This window comes from Dicentrarchus labrax, unplaced genomic scaffold (assembly GCF_905237075.1).
Source record: "Dicentrarchus labrax unplaced genomic scaffold, dlabrax2021, whole genome shotgun sequence".
Lineage (NCBI taxonomy): Eukaryota > Metazoa > Chordata > Actinopteri > Moronidae > Dicentrarchus > Dicentrarchus labrax.
In genome coordinates this window covers 5755591-5769089 of record NW_026136715.1, presented here as the reverse complement: position 1 = coordinate 5769089, position 13499 = coordinate 5755591, and the positions used below count along the sequence as shown (strand labels likewise).

At 38.7% G+C, this 13499-nt stretch overlaps 2 protein-coding genes across 2 annotated transcripts; one reads left to right on the top strand and one right to left on the bottom strand.

The window, feature by feature from the left end:
• The first annotated feature begins 829 nt into the window (after positions 1-829).
• On the top strand, positions 830-10937 carry ints11 (integrator complex subunit 11). Its single transcript, XM_051425637.1, has 17 exons — positions 830-1032; positions 1233-1330; positions 2442-2515; positions 2631-2859; positions 2972-3070; positions 3152-3186; positions 3290-3428; positions 3520-3584; positions 3959-4148; positions 4231-4314; positions 4401-4490; positions 5251-5413; positions 5577-5687; positions 6931-6992; positions 7078-7220; positions 7468-7597; positions 10509-10937. Exons 1-17 carry the CDS (start codon positions 1005-1007, stop codon positions 10572-10574), a joined length of 1806 nt encoding a protein of 601 aa, XP_051281597.1. The 5' UTR covers positions 830-1004; the 3' UTR covers positions 10575-10937.
• Positions 10872-12645, bottom strand: LOC127377592 (lysophosphatidic acid receptor 6). Its single transcript, XM_051425638.1, has 2 exons — positions 12477-12645; positions 10872-12067 (listed from the first exon to the last, which is right to left on the bottom strand). The coding sequence occupies exon 2, from the start codon at positions 11981-11983 to the stop codon at positions 11015-11017; it is 969 nt and encodes a 322-aa protein (XP_051281598.1). The 5' UTR covers positions 11984-12067; positions 12477-12645; the 3' UTR covers positions 10872-11014.
• Positions 12646-13499: the final 854 nt, after the last annotated feature.

Here is a 13499-nt window from a genome sequence, read left to right as displayed (position 1 = left end):
TTTTTTTTCTCCCCTGCTTTTTCAAATGAATTAAAATAATTCTTGTATGCACCTTTCGATCCACAGGTGTGCTAAATTATATCATTAAAAAAATGTGTGGTATATTTTCTTGGGCTACTTTCTTTATTTCATTGATATAAGATCAATATTTAAGCCATAGCTTCCCCAGAATCCCCCCAATGCAACCCTACCCCCTCAAACATAATTTAATCAAAAATACATGTTCTAGATATTTTTCTGTAATTTTTTTATTTCCATATATGGTTAAAAAGATTTTGTGTCAAACCCTTCTTCATCCTACTAGTCACGGTCACATTTTGAACTATTTAATACACAAGTCACATACAAATTTAAATATATAGATCACATTTTCTGCTAAGTTACTGCTGTATCCATATATATATATTTTTGTTCTGACTTTGTTTGTCTTTGTTCCACTACCTTCTGCTGTAACCTGTGAATATACCTGTATACATCCACTATATAGCTTTTTTTCTACTCTATTTTTTATTTAATGTGTCTTTTTCTTATCTGTTGAGTTGTATCTGGAGCTGCTGTAGCAAGTGAATTCCCCCAATGTGGGATGAATAAAGTCTGTCTAACCTGGGAGGAAATTGAAGTAGGGAAATAATGAATTTTATTTATTTTAATAAATATATAGTCAAATTTAAATATACTGAGAGGGAATACACATTTTTTTTCTCTCCATTTACCAGTTCTGATGGCTCAACTCAACAGTGTTGTGATACTAAAAGCCAAGTTCCAATAAAAACAACAAAATCCTGTTTGCGAGTGGAGGTTTTATTTTGAAATCGCTACCCGGAAGAAGAGTAGACTTTTTTTTTGCTGTCGGTAGCTTGAAACGGGTCGGTACTCAAAATGACCCACATGTACACAAGTTAGACAATAAACATTTGTTTGTAAACAAGAAGTGATTCACCGGGAGCAGTCGGCCCGCCGGGGTTACCTCGGTGTTACTCATTTAACACCAGAAACTGAAAAATATGCCTGAAATAAAAGTAACACCACTGGGTGAGTTACAGCTAACGTAAACTAGCATCTGCAATGCTAGTTCCGTCAACAGTAACGTAAATGAGAAGTGTAACGTCGATGTTATCCACTCGTTAAATGTTTCAGCTCTCTTTGAACAGCACTAACTTGTGTCTGGAGGGTTTTTTTTTTTAGTGGTGCGTTTACGGTTTTTCCTGAAACTTGACTGTTCCCTCTCCAAGGTGCTGGACAGGATGTCGGCCGCAGCTGCATCCTGGTCTCTATTGGAGGCAAAAACATAATGCTGGACTGTGGGATGCACATGGGATACAACGATGATGTGAGTAAGCCGGATAAGTTAACAGTAAACAAGGTTCTTTGGTTTTGTTTTCATTCTGTGAACCTACACTGAATCAGAATCAGGTTTATTGTCAGGTAGGTTGTTCACATGCATGGAATCTGCTTTGGTAAATGTGCATTAGAAGAAACAGAGAGAAATATAAATGAAGATAGAAACCATAACATTGTGAGCACCTGGGCACCCCACTTCTCCTTCCTTGGACCACTTTTGATCGGTACTGGCCTCTGCAGACCGGGAACCCCCCCACTAGAGCTGCAGGTTTGGAGATGCTCTGACCCAGTCGTCTAGCCGTCACAGTGTGGCCCCTTGTCAAAGTCACTCACACCCTCACGCTGCCCATTTTCCCCGCTTCTAACTCATCATATTTGAGGACAAAATGTTCACTTGCTGCCTGATATATCCCACCCACTGACAGGGGCCATAATAACCAGATAATCAGCGTTATTTACTTCACCAGTCAGTGCTCACAATGTTATAGCTGATCGGTGTATACAAATATAAAAAGATATATATGTAACCGTTATTTAAATAAATGGATGAATATCTGTACAGTTTGCAGGAAAGTGCAAAATATTGTTTAGGGAATGCGCAAGTTAGCAGTGTGACATAATGATTTTGCAGTGTACAAGATAAAAACCAAGGAAAGAGCATTGATGTAGTAGTTGTTGGTCAGCCAGACTGGCTTACACCATGTTGAGATTAGAGCTGAAAATTACGCAATTAATTGCTTAAGACGTTTTTTGTTTTTTTTAGCAAAAAATCCAAACATTTTCTAGTTGCCACTTCTTCTGCCTTCATGTCATTGTAAACTGAATGTCGTTGGGTTGAACAGAACAAGACATTTGCAGACGTCACCTTACACTGTGGGAGAAACACAAATTAAGGACTTAACAGACAAATAAATAATCATTGTTTGCAGTATTTGCCCATTTCAAACTGTAATCCCTCTTCTACTCTAACTACATCTCGGACTTCAGCTACCCTCCAACAGTCTTGTTAAACGCACTGCACTCAAAACCTGTTTTTAAAATACCATACTGTGACTTTTATGTAAGATAATTTACAGTATAATCCTGTATTGTCATTGCAGAGACGTTTCCCAGACTTTTCTTACATAACTCAGAATGGTCGTCTGACAGACTTTTTGGACTGTGTGATTATCAGGTTTGTTGTCATCATATTGTATACGCCACCATTTCTCTCACATTTTATGTATCAAATAAATAAAACAATGAAGAAAAAAAACAAAACAACAAGGTTACACCTGTTTCATTCTCAGCCATTTCCACTTGGACCACTGTGGCGCTCTGCCCTTCATGAGTGAGATGGTGGGCTACGATGGACCCATCTACATGACCCATCCCACCAAGGCTATCTGTCCCATTTTGCTGGAAGATTTCCGGAAGATCACCGTCGACAAAAAGGGAGAAACCAACTTCTTCACCTCGCAGATGATCAAGGACTGCATGAAGAAAGTGGTACCTTTGAACCTCCACCAAACCGTCCAGGTGCAGTGCTAATATTATTTTTGATGTGCCCAGGTGTTTATTAATCATTTCTGCACCAGCTGCTCGTCTCTTTTGATGGCAAATCAAGCTGTTTCTGTTGTGCTGCCGGCAGGTGGATGATGAGCTGGAGATCAAGGCGTACTATGCAGGCCATGTCCTGGGAGCTGCCATGGTGCACATCAAAGTGGGATCAGAGTCTGTGGTCTACACTGTGAGTGTAAACAAAACTGCACTGTAGAGTCAGTGAATATTGACGGCCAACACCTCAGAATAATGTATTTTTCATTTTTAGGGAGACTATAACATGACACCAGACCGGCATTTAGGGTAAGTGGCCTTTACTGTGTTTACCAATTGTCATGCTTGACTTTATAGCTACATGTATGTAGGTAAATAATAATATCTTCATCTTTGTGTTGTACATTTGCAGCGCTGCGTGGATCGATAAGTGCCGTCCAGACATCCTCATCTCAGAATCTACTTATGCCACCACCATCCGTGACTCAAAGAGATGCAGAGAGAGGGACTTTTTGAAGAAAGTGCATGAAAGCATAGAAAGAGGGGGGAAGGTAGGAGACACAGATAGCTGAATGTATTTGTTCTTTTTGATATGGTGTCATGGAGAGATTTTATTTATCCAAGATCTTTGTTTTCATTCAGGTTCTCATTCCAGTTTTTGCCCTCGGAAGAGCGCAAGAACTCTGCATCCTGTTGGAAACATTTTGGTAGGACTGTTATTCAAACCGCAAAATTCACATAAAACCCTTTTTATATTTGTTTTATAAGTTTGTGAATCTAAAAAGTCTCTGTCAGAGAACAAAAATAAGAGAGCAAAGACAGTGATGTGTGGAGATAATCCTCGTTCCTTGGCTGAGTGATAGCAGAAAAAGATTAAATCTAATAATAATAATAATAATAATAATGTGGTGTAATTGCACATGATTACAATACACAAAGGCCACAAACTGTCTGCACTAAAAACTAAAATAGCTGTATTCATTATATAAAGCATGATAGAATGATGGTGGTGTACGATCTGTGTCATATTAAGTGGCGGCTCATCGAGCAGACACTGTAATTACCTCTTCTCCCCAACCAGGGAGAGGATGAACTTAAAGGCCCCAATCTACTTCTCCACTGGGCTGACGGAGAAAGCTAACCACTATTACAAGCTTTTCATAACATGGACCAACCAGAAGATTCGAAAAACCTTTGTACAAAGAAACATGTTTGAATTTAAGCACATCAAGGCCTTTGACCGCTCCTACGCTGATAACCCCGGGCCGATGGTAGGTATTGTTTTTTTCCTCCAAAGTGTACAAGCATTACAAAAGCTTCAGGATGAATCTACAACAATGTGTTCACTTTCAGGTGGTGTTTGCCACGCCAGGTATGCTGCATGCCGGTCAGTCCTTGCAGATCTTCAAGAAATGGGCAGGCAATGAGAAGAACATGGTGAGTCTGGAAGATAGAAGCACATGGGAGATGTTTTTTAAAAGTAACAATGCTTTATAAACAACTAGCTCCGCTTTGTGTTTTAGGTCATCATGCCTGGATATTGTGTACAAGGAACAATCGGCCACAAAATCCTGAATGGGCAGAGGAAACTGGAGATGGAAGGAAGATCAACAGTAAGACAGTTTTTTTATTTCCCGTTCATTTGTGTTATTCATGTCCTGTGTTTTATGGCTTTAATTATTTATTTCAACTCTACAGATGAAGTCACATATTTTATACCTGGAACTCGTCATCACGCATTTTTGCTGTCTTAGCATTAGTTAGATGTGAAGATTGATTACTGTCTTATTGCCCAGCAAATAAATATTTTTATTTATTTATTAACAGACATGTTAAACACAAAGCTCCAACCAGGAGGTGGTTAGCTTAGCTTAGCATAAAGACTATACACAAAAAAGACTCTAAAGTTCACTTATAATTAATATTTATATATATAATAACAGATATTAGAGAAAGAAGACAAAGAAAGCCAATAAGAGAATTTCTCGAAATATCAAATGATTCCTTTAAAGGTCCAGTGTGTAACATTTAATAGATTGTATTGGCAGAATTGGCATATAATATTTATAAGTATGTTTTCATTGGTGTATAATCACTGGAAAATAAGATAGTTGTGTTTTTTGTTGCCTTAGAATGAGCTGTTCTATCTATAGAGGAAGCAGGTCTTCTTCTACTGAGTCTGTTATGTTTCTACAGTAGCCCAGAACAGACAAACCAAACACTGGCTGTTGCAATCAGCAAGTACACCACTAGATGCCAGTAGTCCTACACACTGGACCTTTTTAAAAACAACCCGTAAATACATGAAACTGGGATCCATGTGAAAAACAACACTGGTATTGGGATTAACTAATTTCTCTGTATTTGTTCCAGTTGGATGTGAAGCTCCAGGTGGAGTACATGTCTTTCAGTGCCCATGCAGATGCGAAGGGCATCATGCAGCTCATTCGTATGGCAGAGCCTCGAAACATGCTGCTGGTTCATGGGGAAGCAGTGAAAATGGAGTTCCTCAAGGGAAAGATTGAACAGGAGTTCAGTAAGTGCATCTCCATCCACAGCTTTAAACAGATTAGCAAAGTAGACATGTCTCATCAATCATGTTTGGCTCATTAAAAGTAATTGGTAAATGTTTGCATGCTCATTGCACACAGCAGGAAGTGAAGGCGATGACAGTGAATGTTTCTCTTTTTAAATGGCAGGCATCGATTGCTACATGCCGGCAAACGGAGAGACAGTGACTGTGACAACAAACCCCAGTGTGCCTGTGGATATCTCACTCAACCTGCTCAAGAGGGAGATGGCTCTTGGAGGTGTGTTTTGTTTAATGGTTTAGAAAACTTAAGAATTTGTTTGTTTAGTTTGCACCCTAAGGAGAAATGAAGTGGCTTGTCTGTGGTAACAGTGTTTTAGGTACAGCTGAAACTGTGTAGGCACACAGTAGGCTCCATTTTAGTTTCTAGTTTATGTGATTGCAATGTTTGTTCTTGTACTTTACTCAGCTAGAAATCTTTCCCTCGTGCCAAAATGTCACGACCCAATTAGTTGTTATAATGAGGAATGTCATGTGTTATAGTTAAATGACTCATACAAACTCAACTTCTGATCCACTTGTGAATAAAATTCAATAAATATCTATCCTACATACATACATATTGGCACCTTACACCAAAGATTTAAATATAATATCAGTTGATTGATGTTAGTTTTTTTAAGACTTTTAAACTCTACTACTAACCACTACTACTACTGCCAGAGCTGCAGCTAGCTGACAATGCGCAGTGCAGTAGATCCTAATCATAAGGTCAGGTATTCCCCAACTGTCACACTTCTTCATTATAGACCTTAAAGGGCTGTCCACACCAGTAATGATAACTATAAGTACATTGTTATTATTATATAATTAGAATAACTGTAACTACATCTTTTTAAAGTGGATGCTCCACACCACAACTGTAACGACATATTGTGGAGTACAACTTATTAAATGCTTATTAAATGTCATTTTAGTTAATCACACATAAAAATCATAATTTTACCTGAGACATACTGCCAAACACTAATGATGTTTCTGAAGTCCTTGATGATGGCCTTAAATGGGAGACTACTCTCATTGTTACGTTCTCTTAAGTCCTCTCGTCTTTGAGGAACTTTGTGAACCCATATCCTTCTAGGTGTCTTATTTTTTTTCTCTGTGCAACATACAGCAGTAACAGGTAATCAACATTTTCCTAAGGTGCCAGCAAGACTTTATTGTTCATCCGTGTGTGAATGCTCACATCGTTATCGTTGTAATTATTGTTGTTGGTGTGGGCGGCCCTTAATGTGTGTGTGTGTGTGTGTGTGTGTGTGTGTGTGTGTGTGTGTGTGTGTGTGTGTGTGTGTGTGTGTGTGTGTGTGTTAATGTGCAGTTAAAATGATGGTTTGAGATCTGTAAAAGTATTGGTAGGGACAACTCAGCAGCACTTCGGCATCGCCTGTATTCAAATCACCAGTTTTTTTATGTAATATTTTCTTGTATATTTATTTATGTTCTAATCCATTCTTGTGTTAAAGGGCCTCTTCCTGATCCCAAAAAACCTCGCACCATGCATGGAACCCTGATCATGAAAGAAAATGTAAGTCCAGTGTTATCACACACTAGTGGGATTTGTTGGTCGACAGTTGATGATTGACCTCCTTCTTGTCCCCCCCCGAACACAGAGTCTAAAGCTGGTGTCGTCGGAGCAGGCCCTGAAGGAGCTAGGCCTCAACGAACATCAGTTACGCTTCACCTGCCGTGTGCAGCTCCAGGACCCGCACAGCGACACCGACACACTTCACAGAATCTACACACACCTCAAGAGGTGAGGTAGCACTACAGGCAGAGGAGGGTTAATCGGCCTCCTGCGTCTACTTACATATCTGCATTATTATAGTATATCTGTAATATACTCAAGTGTATACAGTCTGTCATTTTGTCGAATATTTAATTTTGGAGCTCTTTTATTGCTGTATTGAATCATATTTCTATGTCACATTTCATTTCTACGGCATTGTTTGACATTTAAGATAACGTGTTATACGCCTTGCTTTTCCATTTCTATGCTTCAGTGTGTTAAAAGGTTACACCATCCAGCACCTCCCTGATGGCACAGTCATGGTCGAGTCTATCGTCATCAAAGTCTCCTCCTCCACTGAAGACCCCAACACCAAGGTCCTGTTGCTTTCCTGGAGTTATCAGGTAAAGCAGTTTCATTGATCATGCTTCACCAATTTAAATTCTACAGCAGCCAGCATCTAAATGGCCTTTTAAATGTCTTGCACATTACACTTATGAGTTCGGTTCAGATCTTTATTGCCTAAAAAGAGGATTTTTTTTCTAGCAGCAAGGAAGCATAAAAACATAAACACAATAAAAACACAATAAGGCAATTGAACTGTCCCACAGTTTTCTGTGGCAGGCCAGAGAGAAGGCCATTACAATATTCAATATTACAGGTTATGAAAGTGTGTCTCTCTGGGTCTGTTTTTTATTGGCAGCCTCTTATTTTTGAGATATATGAGATTATATTTTTGTGGACACTGAGGTTGAAATTGACTAGGACACCAAGGTTCTTGCTTTTGTTTTAATAGATTAGAAATCAAGATGAGGCCTAATTTTTTGTCCCTTCGCTTTAGCACTGGAGCATCATAGCGCTTTAGCTTTAACTTGTGACTTACTTACTTTATCCGCAATACATCGTATAAATATGTTGATCATTCATGGACAAGGAAATATATATATATTTATAGTTGTGTGTTATCCATAACTATGGTAATGAATTTTGTGTTTATGTATTATGTGTCTGAGGGGTAGGGAGGCCTTAAATTGATCGCTGTGGAATTCCACATGATGTATTGACTGTTTTGGAAACAAATTTTCTAACGCACACATAGTTGCTCCCTTGTTTCCAATCTTTCTAATAAGAAATGTATGATCAACAGTGTTGAATGCAGCTCTTGAGATCTAGCAGCATAAGGATGGACACCTGGTCATTTTCTTATGTTTGTCATTGACAACTCAAGACAAGAGCTGTTTTGGTATTGTGGTGAGATCTGAGCCTAGAAAGTTAACAAAGAAGCCACAAGCAGTAAGATACTGCAGCAAGGTACTGATAGCTCCCCAAACCATTATCTGAGAAAGTGTTTGTGATGCTTTTCTGACAATAAGAATGGTTTTAGAAGTGATCATGACACCACAAGATCAGTGACCACAGGCCCATCTGATGACTAATTTCCTTGAAGATGACGAACACAGTTGCAGATTGTATCTGTATCTTCTGCAGGGCTCAAAACTCTACTTTACAATACATAAAAACCTGCTGCATCCTGCTTGTTTTGTGGAGTATTGTGCACAAAGCAATGATGTAAAAAACCCACTGTGGGCTGTGGTCACACACCTCCATTTAGAACATGTAATCTTCTGCTTTATGTTTGTTACAAGTGGAAGAAAATGTATTTCTGCATTACCACCCGAATACACCATAACAATATAAACTCGCCTCTCAAATATTATTTGCTCTGCTGTAATTTTAAATACGGAGAGAATAGATAAACAAACCCTATAATAGATTTTAATTAATTTGATATATCCTGCATGGTAGTTGAGTGATATCCAGCCATGATTGTGTTCAAAGTAAAAGTTGTAGTCCTGTCTTCCTGATTTGTTGCATTATCTTTATTATTAAGATTTTACTACAGAAATTGTTGCAGCTCACAGAATCATCACTGATTCAAAATTGTGTTTCCCCAAAAATCATAAAGTTGTATTGACTTCTGCAGAGACAGTTTGTGTCCTCAAATGTCCTTAAATAAATCAAGCAGCAGAGAAGGAGCGATGATGAAGTAGAAGCTGTATATTGTACAACTTGTATAATGATTAAAACCCTGCCCACAGTGTTTCCTGTTTGCATTGTTTGGTGAAATCCAGTTGGGCCACACTTCTCTGGTTTTTTTACATGCCCACGAGGTTTGATGAGCCATAGAAGTGAAAGCACTTGTGGGTGGACAGTATAAGAGAAGGGGGCTTTGAAAGTGACAATAAGATGAGAGTAGAGGGTGTAACCTTTCTGTTGCACTCACTGCGCAATGGAAGGAGGGTGGTTTATGTGGCTTAATGTGTTCCATGCTCAAGAGCAAGACGACAAAAGATATGTCTATTTTTGCCTTGTAACATCCTTTCCATCTGAACTTCTCTCCATAAAGTGTTTTGATTGCCACAAAACTTAAATCCTAGTTGACTATACTTTAGTTTTTGACGGGAAGATCACTAAACACATTTGTAAGATTATCGATTGTCATGGCCTCATGGGTTTATTTGTTTATCACACGCAAGCAAAATGTGCAGTGAAATGCAATGCAATACTGTAAGGATTAGAATGAAATGATTTCAGCTTCTCGAATATAATAATGTTCTGCTTTTATGTCTTCTATATCGTTGTGCACTGAATATATATAATTTGGACCGAAAAAAAAAAAATTTTGAAGGTTGGATTAAAATAAAAAACATTTTCACAGTTTTCAGACATTATAGACCACACAATTACTGTGTCGACAGTGTCCTTGAGCCAAATACTGAACCACAAATGTGTCTGTGTGTTTCTGTTTGTGAAGAGCGTTTTCCATCACTGTATGAATGTATGTGAATGGGAGAATGTGGCATGTATTGTAAAAGCGCTTTGAGGGATCGGAAGAAAGGCACTGTACAAAACCACTGCAAAAGAATAATTATTAATAATTTGTAGATTAAATGATAATGAACAGTTAGTTGCAGTTGTAATTTACTGTAATATGCAGTATATCAGTAGTTACCATTCTGGGGTCACAAGTTGAAATGAAAATGATTAATAGGATCTGTTAAATAATAATTTGCATATTTTTTTTGTCAAATATTACAAAAGTAATTCAAGCAAAACAATCGCTCTGACATATGCAAAAAACGAGGGGTCGAAAGTAGCAGCTGCTTCATGTTTAAGAAATTGGGGAACTACTTTGATAAACACAGAACTGAACTCTGCTTTTAGTCCTCTTCCAGTTCTTTTATGTATTGTTTGTGCTGTGTCATTTCTTACATTGCGTCTTTTTTGATGTTATGTTCTGGTTTTCTTTGTCAGGATGAAGACTTGGGGAGCTTCCTTTCAACTCTGCTGAAAAAAGGCCTTCCATCTGGACTGTGCTGAAACATCTTTAGTCCCAAAATGTGAACATTTGAAGGGAAATTCACACTAAAAAAAGAACTCCTGGACCTGGATTTGTGGAGGATGAAAACTACTTCCCAGTGCAGAGAATTTTAAATTCTTACCTGTGAAGTTCAACAGCATTTTCTTCCCATGAACTGTTCGGGTATTGATCCTTAAATGATTCAGTTTTCCTAAATGTATCCAGGCTTCTGCCCCGAATGGCCCATTCTTTTTTGGTGACGTTGCCGGCATCTCATGGACTCATTTATAAAGCGCAAGAAAAATAAGACGCTCAAATTCTGATTTCTGCCTTTATTTTGATGTACAAAGCCAATTTGAATAAACATGTTTATAGAAAAGTCAGATTTTTGCATTACAGAAGTTACATTTTCAGTGACAATGAAGCATATACAGAGCTATATTTACAAGTAAACATGCTGTTAACCCTCTTGGTCTACTGTGACGTTATAAACACCCCTGTGCCTCCTGATTTTCCGCCACAGCCATGCCATCTTTAGGCGCTTCCATTTGCAGTGGCTGGTGGTGACAAAGTACAGCACGGGGTCCAGGCATGTGTTGAGGATGACGAGCGCCATGGTCACCCGCCTGGCGTGGTATATGGCGATCATAGCGGAGCAGTTCTGGATTACTTTCAGTCGTACGAGGAGGTGAAGCAGGTAAACTATATGGTTGGGCAGGAAGCAGAACAGCATTATAGCCAGGATGGTGTAAATGACCCTCACTGCCTTTTGGGCTGTTTTAGTCTTAATCATTGAAATGCGCCTCGCAGCTAGAGGGTAACACACCAGGATGATCAGGGAAGGCAGCAGGGAGCCAAAGGTCAGGCACAGGAGGCTGTATGTCCCCAAACGAGTCTTCCACTCAGTATGGGCGAAGTTCTCAAAGCAGCTGTGGCTCCCAGGTTTGTCTGCATTGGTTTCCAGAGGTCCCATGAGGATAAAGACCAGCATAGCCACTCCAACAGCACACCACAGCACCGCACTCACCACCACAGAGCACCAGGGGCTCCGCATCCTCAGATAGGTGTGTGGATATACTGTGGCCATGTAGCGATCCACACAGATGCAAGTCATAAAACAGATGCTCATGTAGATGTTGGCGAAGTACAGAATCCCGGTGATACGGCAGGCGACATCCTCAAAGACCCAGTTGTTTCCTCTGAGGTGATAGTCGATCCTAAAGGGTAGAGTGCAGAGGATGACGATGTCTGACACAGCCAAGTTGCTGATGTACACACTGAAGGCCGTGCGAGGTCTGGTCCTGAAGGTGAAGGCGAAGAGGGCACACAGATTTCCTGGTAAACCTAGAACTAAAGCTAGGATGTAGACCGCTGGGAAGAGGTAGTACTGGTACTCTTCTGAATGGCCACTGCAGTTGAGGTCCGTCATTGCAGATTTGAGTGTTTTGTCAGTGTAGTCGAATCAAAGTCAGACGGCGTAGGTTGATGAGGTTCAGGTTGAGGGTTTCTGTGACTGTAGCAACACAAACATGTTTTCACTCAGTTTTTCCACTTTTACTTTAACATTACCTTGGAAACAAATCTTCTACTCGGTTAAAAACATTTTCAGTCTTTTTTTTGTTGTTGTTTTTTATTCTGCTTTCAAATCAAGGGTGAAGTGAAACAAAAAGACCACTAAACTGGAAGTAACTGACAATGAAAGTCACACTTTCACTAGCATATTTGAGACATGAAATGTGTCACCTGATTGACTTTAAACATACTTGAATCCTGAGCACTAAATCAGTTGTACGATGTTGAAGTGTTTTCACCCCATTTTGAGGAATTACAGCTTTAGATTTTTATTTTTAAATTCTTAACAGAATCTAAAACTAGATTAAATATAGTTTAAAAAAAGTATATGGGAGAAAAAACACACTTACCAGGTCGCTTAGAGACTCCTTTCCCTGATCTCCAAATGCAGAAAGCCACGCTGCATCTCGAACACGCGTGAGATAAAAGCAGTGTTTTGTTGCTCCTCTCAGAAAACAGTCAGTGTATAACACGCTGCTCTTTGTTCAAGCCTCTTAATTTCCTGTTTCAGTGAACTGTAGGTGGAGAGTTGAGGGAGGTGCAGGAGGCCATAGCATGACTACTTTTATCACACACCCCAGTGCAGAAATATAGATATATAAGTATATTCATTGAAAACTTGTAATATTTATTTTAACATCAGTAAAAATGTATTTGAAAACAAATACAGAACTTCCTCATTCCCGTACCACCCAAACACAAAAACAGTCAACCAAATTAGAAATAAAGGTTAATATTGCATTTATAATAGAAATGTATGTGCCCTTATTGAGGATATTTTTCTTTTCTGTTACACATCCTATATGACATTATTTATATGTGTCAGTGTTTCCTACCTATGTCACCCAATCCTGAAAAAGAGGCTCTCCAGTTCATGAGAAAAGTCATCTGGGTCCAGACCTTCAAAGATTGCATAAAAATAGATAAAAACTTAAAGTCTCTTTAGAGATAAAGTTTTGGACAGAACACAACTTTAATCATTCTGGGGCATATACATTTTCAGCATTTTACATTATCTTTTTGATGAGTGTACTTTTCTGTTTTTAGTTTGTTAAAATCACACAAAATGCCCATAGAGGTCAACCATACTTCACATTTCTCTTATATATAAGGCCTTACATGTTTGAGGTTCTTATTTACAAGGTTACGCAGTTTTTAAGTTATGGGCGTGCAGAGCTAAATGAAGTATTTGTATTAGTTAAGAGTATATCTTAAACTAAGGGATTTTCATGCAAGATATGAAGAATATATATTAGATATTAGATTTACTTTGTGTGCACAGGATCCAAATCTTGTGCAAACAAGATAATAACCTGTGTGTACACAAAATATCTTAATAATGTGCAAGTAATGTGTATGAGCTAAAATAATGA

Excerpts from the sequence above, each read along its gene's own strand:
- LOC127377592 (XM_051425638.1), bottom strand. The coding sequence starts at position 11,983 with ATGACGGACCTCAACTGCAGTGGCCATTCAGAAGAGTACCAGTACTAC.
- ints11 (XM_051425637.1), top strand. The coding sequence starts at position 1,005 with ATGCCTGAAATAAAAGTAACACCACTGG. Across the intron at positions 4,149-4,230 it reads CTGATAACCCCGGGCCGATG|GTGGTGTTTGCCACGCCAGG; the intron begins GTAGGTATTGTT and ends GTTCACTTTCAG. Across the intron at positions 7,598-10,508 it reads TGCTTTCCTGGAGTTATCAG|GATGAAGACTTGGGGAGCTT; the intron begins GTAAAGCAGTTT and ends TTTCTTTGTCAG.